The following is a 15104-nucleotide window of genomic DNA, read 5'->3' on the forward strand; positions in this document are numbered from 1 at the left end:
ATTGAATTCAATTATTTAAAATACAATTATAATTGAATTCTAGGGAAAATTAAATTATTTGAAATACAATTATAATTGAATTCTAGGGAAAATTAAATTATTTGAAATACAATTATAATTTAATTCCAGGAAAAATTAAATTATTTATAAATTCTTCGTAAGAATTAAATTATATCAATAAATAGTTTCGAGAAAAAATTCAATTATTTTAAATACAATTTTAATAATAATTTTTCTCAAAAATTCACTTATTTTTTAAAATTTTGCAAAAAATTCAATTATTTCTAGAAATAATAAATTTTTTCGCAGGGATTCAAATTATTTAAACAAGTTTAAATAAAATTCATCACATCATTTCAAGAAGTTTATCAACATTTTTTTTCAATAATTGAATTCTTTTGAGAAAATGTAATTAAAATTATTGTATTGAAAATAATTTAATTCTTGGCAAGATTTGTTTTAAAATTCTCTAAAATAATTTAATTGTTTTGAAGAATTTATTTTAATTCTCTTGGAAATAAAGAAGTGTTTTTAAAATAATTTTTACTGAAAATGTTGAAAGTAATTGAATTTTATAAAAATTTTCTTTTAAGTTTTTAAAATAATCGAGTTTATTAGGTATTAATAATTGTAATTAACGATTTTCCTATTAAATTATATTGAAATTATTCATAGAAAATTAAATTCCTGTAAACAATTTTATTAGAGTTTTTGTAAATAATTACTTTTTTTTTAAAAGTATTTCATTAAATTTCCTAAAAATAATGTAATTTTTTAAAGTAATTTTAATTTTTATTTGAAAATTATGAATGTAATAGAAATTTATAAAGAATTTTATTAAAAACTTTTGAAAATAATTGAATTGTTCAAAAAAATTGTATTACAATTTTTAAAAATAATTGAACCTGTTAGAGAAATTTTATTAAAATTATCTTGAATATATTTAAATTTTTTCCCAGAAATTTAATTAAAATTGTATTGAAATTTTGAAAATAATTGAATTTCTCAGAAGAATTTTATTATTTACAAAAATAATTGAAGTCTTGCCAAGAATTTTACAATATTTATAAAAATAATTGAATTGTTTCCAAGAATTTTTTATCAGAATTGTTGAAAATAATTGAACTTCTCCAAAACATTTTATTATTTATGAAAATAATTGAATTCCTTCGCGAAGAATTTTATTACTTATGAAAATAATTATAAATTTTTGCGGAGGATTCTATAATTCATATAAAATTGAATTGTTTTGAAGGATTTTATCTGAATTTTTGAAAATAGTTGAATTTTTTGAAGGAATTTTACTAAATATTTTAAAAATAATAATTTAAAAAAAAAATTCATCAAAATTGTTAAAAATAATCGAATTTATATTAAAATTCTTGAAAATAATCGAATTTAATTAAATATTTTTAAAATAATTGAATTCTTTCGAGAAATTTTATTAAAATTCTATTGAAAATAATTGAATTGCTCTAAAAAATTTTATTATTAAGTAATAATTTTTTTTCTGTTAACAAATTTGAGAAATAAAAATGATATCTATATATATCTTTATAAAGAATAAAATGTTTTATTTCATGTGTGGCAATTCACTTAGAAAGTTTTCAAAAGTAAATTGACATTAAAGGGCAAGATTGATTTAAAGCAGATAATATAATCATTGGATAAATATGCACGACACGCTTTTTGAATATATTTGAGCCAAGAACAATGTGTTAGGCCGCCTCTTCGTGTAACATATGCAACAACATGAGATTAGACTAGACGCGAGCTAGACTTTTATTACCTAACACCTCAAACAATACAAATATTATATATATATATATTTATATTTATCTTTTTATTGCACTTCACAAATTATTTTTTCATTCAAAATTTTTTTTTCTCCTGGTATATTGTATTTTTTATTTTATGAATTAATAATTTCTTCTTCTTCTTACTATTATTATTGTTATTATTATTATTATAATTATTATTATTATTATTTTTTTTTTTTTACTTCCTTCTCCTCCTAATAAAATTATTATTTTATTTTTACCTCCTTCTTCTCTTCAAAAAAAAATTATTATTATTATTATTAATCCCTTACGTGTCATGTCAAAGATTTGTCGTACAAAATCTTTATTATAGACACTTAGAGGTTTAAATAAATTTTATTAAATTTAAGAAAAATATACTTAATTTGTTAAACAATGAAAATTTGCTAAATTAGTGATAGTGATACAATAATAATTTTGTTATTTATTAAAAACAAATAATTTTGTTTTTTACTACGAAGAAAATAATTTTGTTTTTTATAAATAAAAAAAAAATATAAAATTGGTATTTTTTATTTATTAAAGAAAATGAAATTGTACCACTAAATACATAATAGCACGAAATTAATTAAAATAATGAAGTTGTATCAAAATAGAGTTAACTGGCAATTATATATTATACTGTCGTGTCTAATTAATAATAAAGTCTTTAATTAGTTTGATTAGTAAATATCCTCCTCTCTCTCTAGGTGCGATAATTCAAAATAACAACTCTTCATATTGGTATATATATATATACGAGTGCTATAATTTGACATAAATTACAACTGAATGGCTATTAAAACACACGGTGTATAGGTATATACCATCAGTGCTCATTACAAATAATAAAGATTATTCTGTCGAGTCAAGTGCGATGATCGTCTTCTTTGCTAATGATTTATTAATGATCTTATGAAGATATTTATATTTGTAGTCAATTCACATGTGACATGCTCCAAATTCTAGTGAACTCGTGACACATATATGACATATTTTTATACAATTTTATTATATACATTGATGACCGTTTTTTTTTATCTTTGTCACCATTTTTGCAATTTTTAAATTATTTAATAATAGTGTATTATTTTTTTATTTTTTATTTATTTGCTTTTAATTTTACTAATAAATAGTGTATTATTTTTTATTTATTTGCTTCTAATTTTACTAATAAATAGTAATTTTTACTAATTATTTAGTAAAATTTACAAATTCAAATGAAAGAACTTAATCGCTAATTTAGTAAATTAGTAAAGTTTACTAATTTCAACCAATTTAAATTTTTACTAATTTGAATTAGTGACTAACATTTTGCTTTGAAATTAGTAAATTTTATTGATAAATTAGTAGAAATGACTATTTATTAATAAATTTTACTAATGGATTAGCAGAAATTTCTTTATTAGTTAATTTTACTAATAAATTAGTAGAAATTATTATTCATTCATAAACTTTACTAATTCAAAAGCAAGAAGTCAGTCACTAATTCAAATTAATAAATATTTTACTAATAAATTAGTAGAAATTACTATTTATTAGTAAATTTTACTAATAAATTAGTAGAAATTTCTTTATTAGTCAATTTTATTAAAAAATTAGTAGAAATGACTATTTATTAGTAAATTTTACTAAAAAATTAGTAGAAATGACTATTTATTAGTAAATTTTACTAATAAATTAGTAGAATTTCTATTTAATAGTAAATTTTACTAATAAATTAGTAGAAATTACTATTCATTAGTAAACTTTACTAATTCAAAAGCCAGAAGTCAGTTACTAATTCAAATTAATAAATATTTTTACTTATTCAAATTTAAAGAGATGTTTAATTCTAATTTAACAAATAATAAAATTATCAACTATTATTCAAGAAGAATATCAATAATAATTTTTAGTAATATTATATTTTTTTTATTTTGATAATAATATAATAATTATAGTTTTGTAATAATAAGAATAATTATAAGTATTTTAGATTGGAATTTTTTTGCAAATTTATTCATTTAGCTCGTAATTTATTAAAAAAAAATTTATTTATAATTCAATAATTTATTAATAAATAAAAAAACATAGTATTACGAAGTAGGTATCGCAAATATTTTGAGATATTTTTTTCTCAATTCGATATCCTTCTAGTGAAAAAAAATTATTTGATTCAAATAACTGATTACTTGTCTATTATCAAATAAATATTTGCTTGAATCGAATAATTTTTATTTAAATCAATTAAATGGTATTTGAACCAATAATTTTAGTGTTTGAAGTAAATACTATTTATAAGTGACTAAAATATTAAAAATAAATAATAATTAAATAATTAATTTTGAAAAAAAGTTTAGTTGAAAATTCTAGAAAATAATTAAATTTTTGAAGAGTCCTAGTAAATATTCTTTTAATATTAATTATTTCATTCAAGGAAATATTTAATTGTTAATAGTCAAGTAATCGATTATTTGAATCAAACAAATTTTTTTTTCAATGTAGAAAAACTGTTAAATTATTGCGATTTTATTATTTAAAATTTCAATTATTTATTATTTATTCTTTATTTATTAATATTTATTATTTATTTGTTTAAAATTTATTATTTATTTAATATATATTAGCAGTGGACGGGCTTATAAAATAAATTATATTTTTTACAAATTAAAATTTATTATTACCTTAAATTCAAAATTTGACAATATTGATTAAAAATGAGAAAGTTTTTTAATTTAATTTTAAAAAATTGCTTTATTTTAATTGGATTAATAAAATGGATATTTCTTTATAGTGAGTGTCAATAGTGACGCACGCACGTGTAACCCGGTTACGTACACTCGTGCTCATTAATGCCTTCTCTCAGGGAAGGCACTAATTTGACGCGTTTTGCCCACTTTCTATATTTTTTATAGTTTGTGCCAATAATTCCATAGGAATTTTACTTTTCCATTGGTTGATTTTTTATACAATATAGATGGTAGGCAAAGTTCGTGAAATTAGTGCCTTCCCTGAGGGAAGGCATTAATGAGCACGAGTGTACGATCAAACAATAATATGGCTGCGAAATATTTACGCATTTTGTCCACATTTTTACTTGTCAATAAATCAAAAAAATGATAATGGTACAGTTAATTTTTTTTATTGATTTACTTCAAAACTAGAAAGTTTAATTAAAACTGAGATTTTTTAATTAAAGACAAAAATTTTGTCTACTTGTATAAAATATAATTATTATTCATTAATAATTTTACAAACAATTTATTTAATAACTACTTATTTGCAAAATATTCAGTTCAGAATTTTCTTTATTATTTATTTTCATATCTGTATTTTTTATATATTTATATTTATTTTCTTATTTATTTAGCAAATTTATTTCTAATTGTTTTATTTTTGTTCTCATTTTATATTTACTATGTTTTTATTTTTGTTTTCATTTTCTTTTTTTTTCCTTTTTTTTAATTTCTGGTTGTTTTACACCTGTTTTTAAAATTTTTAAAATTATTTAAAAATTAAAGAAAAAAATTGAATAAATTTTTGTATTTTTACATTTACATTATTCATTTATATTAACAAAAAAAAAAAATTTGTTTTCTTTCAGAATATTCCGGTAAAAAATGAAGAAACCACATCGATGTATACTATTGGCATTTATAGTCTGGGTAAACTTGAAAGAATCTTTTAGTTTACCGGTACCTGAAGATGAGTTGGACACTTCGACAAGATTACTTGGTTCCAGGTCAGTGGCTACAGGATTCTTAATATTTTTTTTTTTTTGCCCCCCATTTTATTTTACAACCGGATGCTTTCATTATTTTAGTGCGTACATATATGTAAATTAAGAGTTTTTCGCGAATATTTATTCAGGTCAAAGTTATAATTTTATTTCTTAAAACTTCCTTATTATATAAGTAAAAGAAAAAAAAAATTACCGCACAAGAGTGTTAATTGTCCGGAACTGAAGATAATAAAATTCATGAGCTTTATTTAAATTTTCCCTAATTATTCTGTAATTAATAATTATTATTACCGTTTATACACTTGAAGATCAAAAAGATTCTAAGCGCACGCGAGAACGATTTTCTTTTTTAGAAGAAAAAATCTTGATAGCAAAAAGGAAAATATGTGCGACAGTTACCTAATTAGAGTTTGCAAATCTTTCCAAGCAGGACGATAATGTCTTTTACAATCCTTGCGGATGGTTAATTAATATCTATAATTTTATATTTAATTAACATAATTTTTCCAGTACTATAAATTATTTTAATAAATTTAATTTTTATTCAATTTTACTAAATTTCATTTAATTTTATGTAATTCTACTTATTCTACTTTAACTTTAATTAATTTACTAAATTAATTAAAGTTTAATTTTTGTTAATTAGGAATCGGAAATTTTCTATAAATTATTATTTAATAGTTTTAATTTAATAATTTAATAATTTAACATTGTTGTAAGATAATGAATAATATTTTCTCAGACGAAAAAAATAAAACAGTTTTGAATATTTCTTTCTAGAAAAATCGAATGACTTATGATAATTTATGTGAATATTTTGCAGTAAGCCTTTCTCTTTTGCATTAATTCATTGTCAGGCAAGGCCATAGTATGTACAGATGCTTTTATAAATCGATTCATGAAACTGATAACATGATGCAATAATAAAATGACAAGATTATCGACCTCTGAAATAATTTCTCCTACAAATAGACGATAAAAATTGGTTACTGCTTTTTTTCGCAATAATAATGCTTCTGTATTTTTGTAATTATTTATTTTTCATTTCTGCACTTATTTATTATTTATTTATAATTTTGTATTATTTATTTATAATTTTATATTATTTATTTATTATTCTATATTATTTATTTATCATTTTATATTATTTATTTATTATTAATTTTAATAATTTCCTAAGGATATCAATTATTTTCTTGACAAGAGATTTGTAAATTATTTTTTATTTGACAATATTTCTTTTTTTTCATGTACAGCGTTGTAACGTCCGTATCAATTGTCTCTGGAAATGAAAAAATTGGTGGCAGCATTTTACAAAGTAGGAAAGCTATTCCTGGATTTGATCTTCCACCATCGCCCGGAGGACTTTTGAGACCAGATAGATTTCAATTTTACACCCTCAACAAAAATGGTGAAGTTGTCACTAAACAAATGACGGAAAAGGAAATTCAAACACTCATTGCTGCCGGTGGCGGGCATTTTCCAACGGAAATTCACGAATCACAGACTGCTGGAATTGTCCCAACTTCCGGCATGAAGGTTCGTTTTCCCTCCTTTTTCGGTTATATCTTCTTTTTATTGTTCTTTTAATTTTTCTTTTGTTTTTGTTTACTAATTTTTCTAGCACATTTGATCTGATAATTAGTTTAACAAATTAATTTTCCCGCTCCAGGTTGCAGACGTGGTTCAAAATGTGCAAAACGTCCTCAAAGGTGAACTAAGTAAACCAACAACAGTGATGACATCAGTGCCAACAATTCCCGGCCATGCAACCGACGAATGGAGCAGTATTCTCCCATCAATCTTAGCCGGAGACATGGAAACACAATCGATAGCAATTCCAGATTCCGAACTAACGGAACTGAAAAATAACGCACCCGTTTACCAAACAGAAGAAAAACCCCAAATTGCATCCAATCCAAATGAATCAAAATTCAACAACACTCCAACGAAGGATATTGCAAATACTCCCAAACCAATTGAGAATCAATTCAAAAAACCCGAATTTACTTCTGTTCCTGGTGCTGCTCAGTACGAGGCAATCAATACCCCAAGTACCATGAGACCGGAAAAATTGTCTCCAAAACCACCCAGACCGGATTTAGAGAATACTTTCAGCAAGAGACCAGTTCAAGGAATGAATCAAGGAATACATCAAGGAATAAATCAAGGAATGAATCAAGGAACAAATCAAGGAACGAATCAAGGAACAAAATTAGAAGAAACGGTTGAGAACAAACCGCTCAAGAATAAACCATCCCAAACTGTTACTGTACCAACCAAAAGACCGTACAATCCGCCTTCTTCTTCTCCAGCTCCGGAGAAATTTAACAAGACACCAAATCCTTTGAGAACTACCAAGAGACCCTACTATACCTACCGACCTGAATTCCCTCCAGTTTCTTATTCCGAAATTCCGATGATTCCCGTCCATGTAATCACTGCTGATCAGATAATGACATCAACGGCCCAATACCAAAAGGATACGGCCCCAGTTTTTCAGGTTTTGAATACAATTTCCGCCGAGGCTGCAACGAATGCTACGAAAATTGTCCAAGATCAGAGCAAGCATTCGTATCCTGCCTACAAGCCGGATAAATTTGTGGAAAAGTTCACTAGCGAGAGGCCAAAGACAACACTACCGCAGGTCATCATTTCCGAAACGAGTCTCTATACAAAACTTCCAGATTTAGTGACAGTTGCTACCAAAGCAGAACCGATCAAAGTTACGACCAGCAAACAACCGAGTAAATTTGCCACTACTATTAAACCGGAAGTAAAGACAACTGTTGCCATGAAGCAACAGACGAATCAATCGTTAGGTGATAAGTTGTCAGTTTCGAATGAACCAACTTCGATTAAACCAGTTTCGAATAAACCAGTATCGGACGAATCAGTTTCAGATGAATCAGCTTCGAACGAATCGGTTTCGAACGAAACTGACAATCCTATCGAGTCCCTTAAAGGAGTAACCAAACCAGATAAACCGACAGACTCCTTTAATTTGGATAAAACATCCACGACAGTGGACGTAACGACCGAGGTTATCGACTCCGGGTCGACGATCGGATCCGTAACAACAAATCCATTATTAGAGACGAGAGAAACACCGGATTTTGAATTAAAAACGACATTTAAGTACGAATACAAAACACCGTTGTACGAAACAAAAACAACCGAATTTTTGGAGACAAAAGCAACCACAGAAACCTATCTCTACGAGTCGAAGACAACCGAAACTTTCGACGAAACATACTCGAAACCACTGACAGATATTCCCGAAACAACTGATTCTGATTTTACCAACAAAGAAACCTTTGTATCCCTAATTCCTCTGGATCTAAAGGAAAATAAGGTAAATTCGCCCGAAACGTCAGCTATCGAAAAAATCATCGAAACCCTGCACCATCCCACGGAGAGTAAATTCGGAGCATCTATCCTCGACACCAACAATCAAGAAATGGAATTTTCGACTAATTTCCGAATTAGTGATGATGATAGCTCAACAACTGTAAATTCGTTTACGATTGAAGAGGACGGTGGAAGTAGTACTGAGAGTGGCACTGGAAGAATCACTGAAAGTATAACTGGAAGTATTACTGGAAGTATCTCTGGAAGTAAATTCTCTACTGTCCCTACTTTGATGAACAATGACGACTCCGTGGAATTGACAACCAAACCTTACGAACCACTACCAACTGAATTGGCCGATTCCCTATCGAGCATGATTTCACAGATATCCGAAGCTGTACCATCATTGGTATCGCAAAATTCCCTCCTTACTGAAGAGCCGCTTTTGGACGATTCGAACACAATTGCTGATTTGAATACCGAATCATCCAGAGTCACGCAGGATTTACTTGGTTTTGAGACAACATTCTACAAACATGCCAATGTCGACATTAGTGCAGCAACAGTTCGCATGGAAGATAGTACCGAAAAATTGAACAATTTCGCTTCGACCTCGAGACCCGATTTGGAGAATTCTTCAGTCGTTTCGGATTCTTTTGTGACTTTGGTCCCTTCTTTGAATTCTGAAGGTTCCTCTGCATCATCTTCTGCTTCTTCTACTGTCTCTCCTTCATCATCATCATCATCATCATCTTCTTCTTCTTCGAAAATTACTTCTTCAGTATTGTCTTCATCAAGTTCGTCAGGTTCATCAGGTTTATCAACTTCATCAGTTTCTCAAGCTTCCCCAGTAGCCTCATCGACAATATCTCCAACGACTTCATTGTCATCCTCTTCATCAATTTCAACAGTTTCAGCAACATCATCAGTTCCAGAAAATGCAACACCAACAGTAGTTTCAGCCTCTTCATCAGCCTCTTCAGTTCCAGCGACAACTTCCGTGACATCTCCTAAAGATTCGTCGACAGAAAACGTGAAATTATCACTACTATCATCATCATCAATGACGGAAAAATTAACCAAAGACAGTAATAAACCTTCTGAAGAAAATGACCAAATTCCTCAAGGAGATGAATCTCACAAAACATCATCTATTGATACGACCGAGAGGCCAATAATTCGAGTGGATGTTACCGAATCTGGAAGCACAAAACATGGTGATGATGAAAAGAATGGAAGTACTGAATCATCAGTCATTAGGATACAGATGGCGGATGCAGTTTCGATGATCAACAACCTTCTGGAAACGGCACCAACCCAAACGACAGCCTCCTACATTTCTCTCACTCTACCAGATTTCGAAAATAGTCCATCGAATCTCATTGGAAGTGGTCTTGTTGCTGGATTCCATTCGAAAAACGAGACCAACTTCGTTCCAGTTAAACTTCAAAGTGAACCAATTCGATCCACGCCAATTCCGTTAATTAACAATGAAGGGGCAAAGAATAAAATTACTCAAACGACAAACAAAATTCAAGAGTCACATAAAACTGATTCTGACACGAAAACTAAAACTAAAGAAAGTGGAACAAAAAATACAGGGAATAAAATTAAAAACTCTGAAGAAAAGAAGGAAGATAAATTAACAGAGATAAAACTGGAAAATAGAGATGAAACTAAAAATTCAGAAGGGAAGATCAAAAATCCCGCGGAGAAAATCAAACTTGAAGAGAGAATAGAAGAGCGTGAGGACAATGTGCAAATTAGCGAAGAAATAAAAAAAGAAGTGGCAACAAAAAATACGGAGTCGATCAAAAATGAAGAAAAGATCAAAACCACTGTAAATAAAAAAGGACCTATCAAAAATACTGAACAAAATAAAGAGAAAATAACAGGCACCGAAGAAATTAAGGAGGAAAAAATTAAAAATACCCAGGAAGAGAAAAAGGGAGATAAAGTGAAGATAACCGAAGAAATGAAGAAGGGGGACAAAATCAAGAATACCGAAACGAAAATAGAAGATATAGTTAAAAATAGCGAAGAAATGAAGAAGGGGGATAAAGTCAAGAGTACTGAAGAAGCAAATAAAGAAGATAAAATCAAGAATAACGAAGAAGCGAAGGAGGACAATAAAGTCAAAAGTACTGAAGAAACGAAGGTGGAAAATAAAATCAAAAATACCGAAGAAACTAACAAGGATGAAATCAAGAATACCGAAGAACCAAAGAAAGAAAATAAGGTCAAAAATACTGAAGAAGCGAATAAGGTAAATGTTAACAGTACCGAAGTAGCGAAAAAAGAAGATAAAGTTAAGAATTCCGAAGAAGCAAACAAGGAAGATAAAGTTCAGAATACTGAAGAAGCAAATAAGGAAAACAAAGTTCAGAATACCGAAGAAATTAACAAGGAAGAAATCAAGAATACCGAAGAAGATAAAATCAAAAACACCGAAGAAGTAAAGAAAGAAGAGAAAATCAAAAACTCCGAAGAGATGAAGAAAGAAGAGAAAATCAAGAATTCCGAAGAGCTAAAGAAAGAAGATAAGATACAAACTGAAGAAGTAAAATTACAAGAGAAAATAAAGAATGATGAGGTGAAGAAAGACCAACAGATTCAAATTTCCGATAACGATAAGGAAAGTACAGATAAAGACCAAATTCCCTCGGCTAATAATAAAATTTCCACTTCATCATTACCAGCAGAAAAAATAATTGATTTGAATCTAGAAAAAACGACAGTCAATTCTGAAACGAAGACACCAACAGAGAAACCGCAACAAACATCTGAAGTGAATTTCAAAACGACGATTTCTGATAAAATTGACGTTACCACTAAAAAGAGTGTAATTGAAGAGAATGTTACTCCAACATCTGTTCCATTACTGCAGACTGCAACAATGTCAACTGTCAAGAAACCCAATTTGGAACAAACGCCAACTAAGAATACAAATTCAGAAAAAGAAAGTCTGGAAAAATTGGAGAATGCGACTAATAATGTTGTGACTAGTACTCCTAAATCGAGTATAAAAATACCAACAACGACAGCAACAAAAATGCCAACGAAAATAGTGGCGACGACAATGAAATCGAATGTAGAAAGTATTGTTACTACTTCTAAGCCTCCTGTTGTTGAACCATTGAAAGTGGCCACGCAGACTGGGAATAAAACTAGAAAACCAGAAGTGCCTGTAGTTCGAATTGATCTAAGTCCAGAAACAAATCAATTGCCATCGAAGTTTTCAGATCCAATTATTGTAAATCAACACGAGAAACTACCAAAACCAATCACTAATTTACATCACCAAGACTCTGAGACTGACAAAAAAGCGACTACCCTCAGCAATAATCATCAAATCGTCAATGATGAAAAATTAAAAAGAGTCGATACCACAACACCCGTCAGTGTTGATCAAACAAAGAAACCACCTCCCGAAAGTCAGGAATTACGAATTCAAGTAAATGACACAGCAGTAAAAGTATCAAAAATACCATCAACAATGATCATGTTAAATGAGACGAAAGTCAGTGACAACAAACAGACAATTAAAATTGACTCCTCATCGAAAATTGTCGAAACATCAAAAAACACCACACTCACTCAAACATCATCAGACGATAAGAAAATGGTTATTGTCAACACCACGCAAACGGATAAAGTACTTGAGGACATGATTCCAATCGGATTCACCGCAAAACCAATCGATCAGACCATGGAAAATGCCTACAATAAACTTGGCGAATTTATCAACACAAAACCGTTGACATCATCGAAAAAGAATGTCACTAATTTTGCTGCCAGACCGTCGAATAATGGTAATAAGGTTACAAAACCTGGAAGACCTTCGGAAGGGTCATTCAAACCGGTTGGTGAATTAAAACCTGGTTTTGAGTCTAATTCTAGACCGTCGAATCAAGCAGGAGGGGGATTAAGACCTTCGTCAGGGTTTGGTTCTTCAAGACCAGGGGAAACTGATGCATTACCAGGTCAAGTAGGTTTTGGTGGATTACGACCACCGTCGGGTTCTTTTGCTGCGAGACCAGGGGAAACTGATGCATTACCAGGTCAAGTAGGATTTGGTGGATTAAGACCATCGTCGGGTTCTTTTGCTGCGAGACCAGGACAAACGGGAGCGGTACAATCGGGACCAGGACAAACAGGAGCAGTGCAATCGGGGCCAGGACAAACAAGACCAGGGCAAATGGGACCAGCACAATCGGGACTTTCGCAGTCAGGACCTAATGGACTAAGACCATCTTCGGGATCTTCTTCAAGACCAGCACAATCAGGACCAATTCAGTCAAGACCAGCACAATCGGCACCTAGTGGAAAGCCTCAATCCGGTTCTTCTTCAAGACCATCTGGAGCTTCTCCTTCAAGACCGGTAGATGCACCCGGATCGTCACAATTTGCGCCTAATGGATTAAGACCCTCCTCTTCTTCTAGACCATCAGATACATTAGCATCACATCCATTAGCATCGCAAACATTAGCTTCGCATCCATTAGATACACCACATCTAGTAGATCAGTACTCAGGACCCAGTACTTTCAGACCACAATCAGGCTCAGTCCACTCAAGACCATCCGCAACCACAACAGCACCACAATTCTCAGCGTCAAGTGCCTTCAGACCATCGACAAATGGCAATTTAAACAACAAACCAGGCTTAGTTCCAACAAAACCAAGTTTCCCATCAAAAGGTCGGCCCACCTCTCATGAGCCATTAACCCACAAGCCAACTGAACCAACTAGAGTCAAAAAACCCGACGAGAATCTAACAGACGAAAAGTGGGCTCTCATCCCTCAGCCAAATACATCAGGAACAAAACTTCCAAAACCGGTACCAACGAAACAATCGGCAACAACAACCAACACCAAAAATCAGCATACGCATGTATCGCTGGACAGTTCCCAAAGTGCGCTTGGCCTCGATGCGAGTATCAGAAACCTGGAACCGGACGTCATTTACTTCTCGAATTTATGCAATGAATTGGCATTCAGTTTTTGGAGTGCTGCCAACAAGGGTCTTAGTACAACCCGATCTTTGGTGCTGTCACCATTCGGCATGACAAGTCTGTTAGCTATGGTCTTTCTGGGAGCACGGGGACCAACGTCGAATGAAATGAACGATGTTCTAAAACTTGACGACGTAGCAACATTCAATCCTCATTTGGTATTCCAAAACGTCACCGACACTGTCAGTCTATCAAGAAAACAGGGAATCGCAAACGCCGCCTTTGTTCGCGAACTATTCGCCGATAAATCCAAAGTCGGTAAATTGATGCCTTTCTACAAGAAGCAGGCACAACAGTTCTATGAGGGTTTCGTTGAGGAGGTGAATTTCCATGCCATCAATGACATCGTCAAACGGCGAACAAATCTTCTAATCAGAAAACAAACGGACAGTAGAATCAAGGACTTTGTCAGGACAAATACAGTAGGTTTACGACCACCATTAGCGGCACTGTCGGCGAATGTTTTCCAAACCGAGTGCGGTGGTGCTAGTTCCGAAGGACGAGATGGCGAATTGTATTTCTCAGTGTCGCCTGCTATTAGACAGCGACAATTGGTGCGCGTTCCGGCGACACTTTGGAAATCGGGTGTCCTTGCTGGTTATGAGCCAAGTTTAGACGCGACTGCAATTGCTTTGGGTGGAATTGAAAAATTGGTGTCGACAATATTTGTCATTCCTGGTCAACAAGGCCACATGGCACAGGGCGACAATTTGGATAATCTCGAGCAAAGACTGATGCGAGGCGCTCAAAATGATGGAGCCTGGGAGAAATTACTGAAAGTTTTGATACCGCGAGCATCATTGGAACTGCAGGTACCGAAATTCAGTCATCGTTCAATTGTCAATGCAACTGCCGCACTGAAACGAATGGGACTCGGTGAACTCTTCTCCAAGCATGCCGATCTCAAGGGAATCAATGGAATTGGCCACGATTTGCATTTAGCTGATGTTCTCCAGGTAATTATTCGGAAAAATACTTTGTACTCTTCTGCTGTCCGTAAGAAAATATCTCGGATAGCAGACTTTTTTGTTTAATCTGTAATTTTTCTTTTTTCATTCATAAAAATACTTTGGGTACTTCTGCTATCCAAAGTATAAAGCCTCGGATAGCAGACTTTTCTATCTAATTCGGAATTTTTCTTTTTCCATTCACAAAATAACTTTGCGTACTTCTGCTATCCAAAGTAAAAAGACAAAAATACTTTGCGTACTTCTG

The 15104-nt window shown here is 30.9% G+C and overlaps 1 protein-coding gene across 3 annotated transcripts in view; it reads left to right on the forward strand.

The window, feature by feature from the left end:
* The window catches only part of LOC122501655 (serine-rich adhesin for platelets), a 60699-nt gene that overhangs the window by 41858 nt on the left and 3737 nt on the right, over positions 1–15104 (forward strand). For all 3 annotated transcript variants that reach the window (XM_043611295.1, XM_043611286.1, XM_043611305.1), the window contains exons 2-4: positions 5386–5523; positions 6780–7062; positions 7196–14845. In XM_043611295.1, coding sequence (XP_043467230.1) covers positions 5402–5523; positions 6780–7062; positions 7196–14845 — 8055 coding nt within the window. In that variant the 5' untranslated portion in view covers positions 5386–5401. The remainder of the gene's footprint in view (positions 1–5385; positions 5524–6779; positions 7063–7195; positions 14846–15104) is intronic.

The sequence above is a fragment of the Leptopilina heterotoma genome, unplaced genomic scaffold (assembly GCF_015476425.1).
Source record: "Leptopilina heterotoma isolate Lh14 unplaced genomic scaffold, ASM1547642v1 Lhet_105, whole genome shotgun sequence".
Lineage (NCBI taxonomy): Eukaryota > Metazoa > Arthropoda > Insecta > Hymenoptera > Figitidae > Leptopilina > Leptopilina heterotoma.